Source organism: Mizuhopecten yessoensis, unplaced genomic scaffold, assembly GCF_002113885.1.
Source record: "Mizuhopecten yessoensis strain PY_sf001 unplaced genomic scaffold, ASM211388v2 scaffold6317, whole genome shotgun sequence".
Lineage (NCBI taxonomy): Eukaryota > Metazoa > Mollusca > Bivalvia > Pectinida > Pectinidae > Mizuhopecten > Mizuhopecten yessoensis.
Window position 1 is genome coordinate 85,579 of NW_018406489.1, and position 1,432 is coordinate 87,010.

The window sequence follows — 1,432 nt, forward strand, 5'->3', positions numbered from 1 at the left end:
TCCTGATATGGGGTGTGGTATATATACCAAAATGGTCATATATGATAATCTCTAAATACAAGCCCCTGTGGTATATTGTCACAAGATTGACATGGGACCCATATTCATTACTAATGTCACATGGTTATTTATAACAATGACGGAAAGATAACGTTTGATTTAATACTAATAATTACACAAGTGTAGAAGCTCACCTTCCTGCACAATACACGTTTTGTGTGCAGAATTTAGCTGCGAAGTCCACTTCTCGGCCATGTTGTTTGTTAGAAACCCGATCTCTGTCTACAGAATGTTTTGAATCCTTTCGACGACAATGGTAGTCTCGCTCAACCAGACTCTTGTTGCCTGAAAAATTTGACAAGTGTAGATTGAGGGGTCCAGACCAGGGATGGGGTGTTCTCGTTTCCCCCACTTTTTATATAATAAAGGAAAATGTTGATTTAGGAAGACAATGGCAAACCAATTATAGTCTGTTTCATACTTACCCCACAGGTAACTTACCTGTGTGAAAGTTACCTGTGTGACTTGTAGCTTTGTTGGGTAAAACTAAGGTTTTGATACTTTTTGAGGTTCAAATATCTTTATGTAATCGATATATTTTTATACTTATACATATGTAGAGTTTACAGTCAAATATTTACATTACACTTTTAAGCAGATAATATAGAATATAACAGCACTGCATAAGAGTTCACAATATATTACAATTTTAAAATCCATTACCAATATTCACATATTAAGAATAGTAAAGTTTAGTAATAGCAATCTCAAACTGACCCCCCTCAAATGTTTATCATATCTCCAATTTAAAGTTTAAGTCCAACAGCCAAGAGGCATATGTTGTTATCTATCCCAAATGTAAGAGATGTTAACTTATATATCATGTATTGTGAATTACGGTAGTGAAGTATGGGGTTATAGTCCTGCACCGCAGATTGAAAATATACATTTATTATTTTTGAAAACCGTATTGGGTGTCAGGAAAACAATAAATAATGCCATGGTGTATTTTGAACTTGGTCTTAACCCTTTGCATATACAGCGTAGGATTGCTATTGTAAAGTACTGTCTGCAAATATAAAGACTAATAACTGTATTTTGAGAGCCTGTTACGATGAACTTTTAGACCTTACAACAGGAAACCAAATTGTAAAGCAAATTGGGTTTATCATCTGAGACGTGATTTGTGTACGTTGGGTTTTGGAGATGTGTGGTTGGAAAATTGTGTACCAAATGAGAAATCTTTTTTATTATTATATATCCAACGCATAAAGGATAGTTTTATTCAGGAAATGAGAAACATATTCGAGACATCTTCAAAATGTTTGTTGTATAAACACATTGATGACCGTTTTGATCTAAAATGGTATTTTACAAAACCGCTAGCTAGAAAAAATAAATGTATTCTTGCGAAGTATAGATTGCAAGCACC

At 33.9% G+C, this 1,432-nt stretch overlaps 1 protein-coding gene across 2 annotated transcripts in view; it reads right to left on the reverse strand.

Annotated features, from left to right (window-relative positions):
• The window catches only part of LOC110451967 (protein DPCD-like), a 38,850-nt gene extending 38,552 nt beyond the window's left edge, over positions 1-298 (reverse strand). For both annotated transcript variants that reach the window (XM_021500204.1, XM_021500205.1), the window contains exon 1: positions 195-298. In XM_021500204.1, the coding sequence (XP_021355879.1) occupies positions 195-255 (61 nt within the window). In that variant the 5' untranslated portion in view covers positions 256-298. The remainder of the gene's footprint in view (positions 1-194) is intronic.
• Between the last annotated feature and the right edge of the window lie 1,134 nt (positions 299-1,432).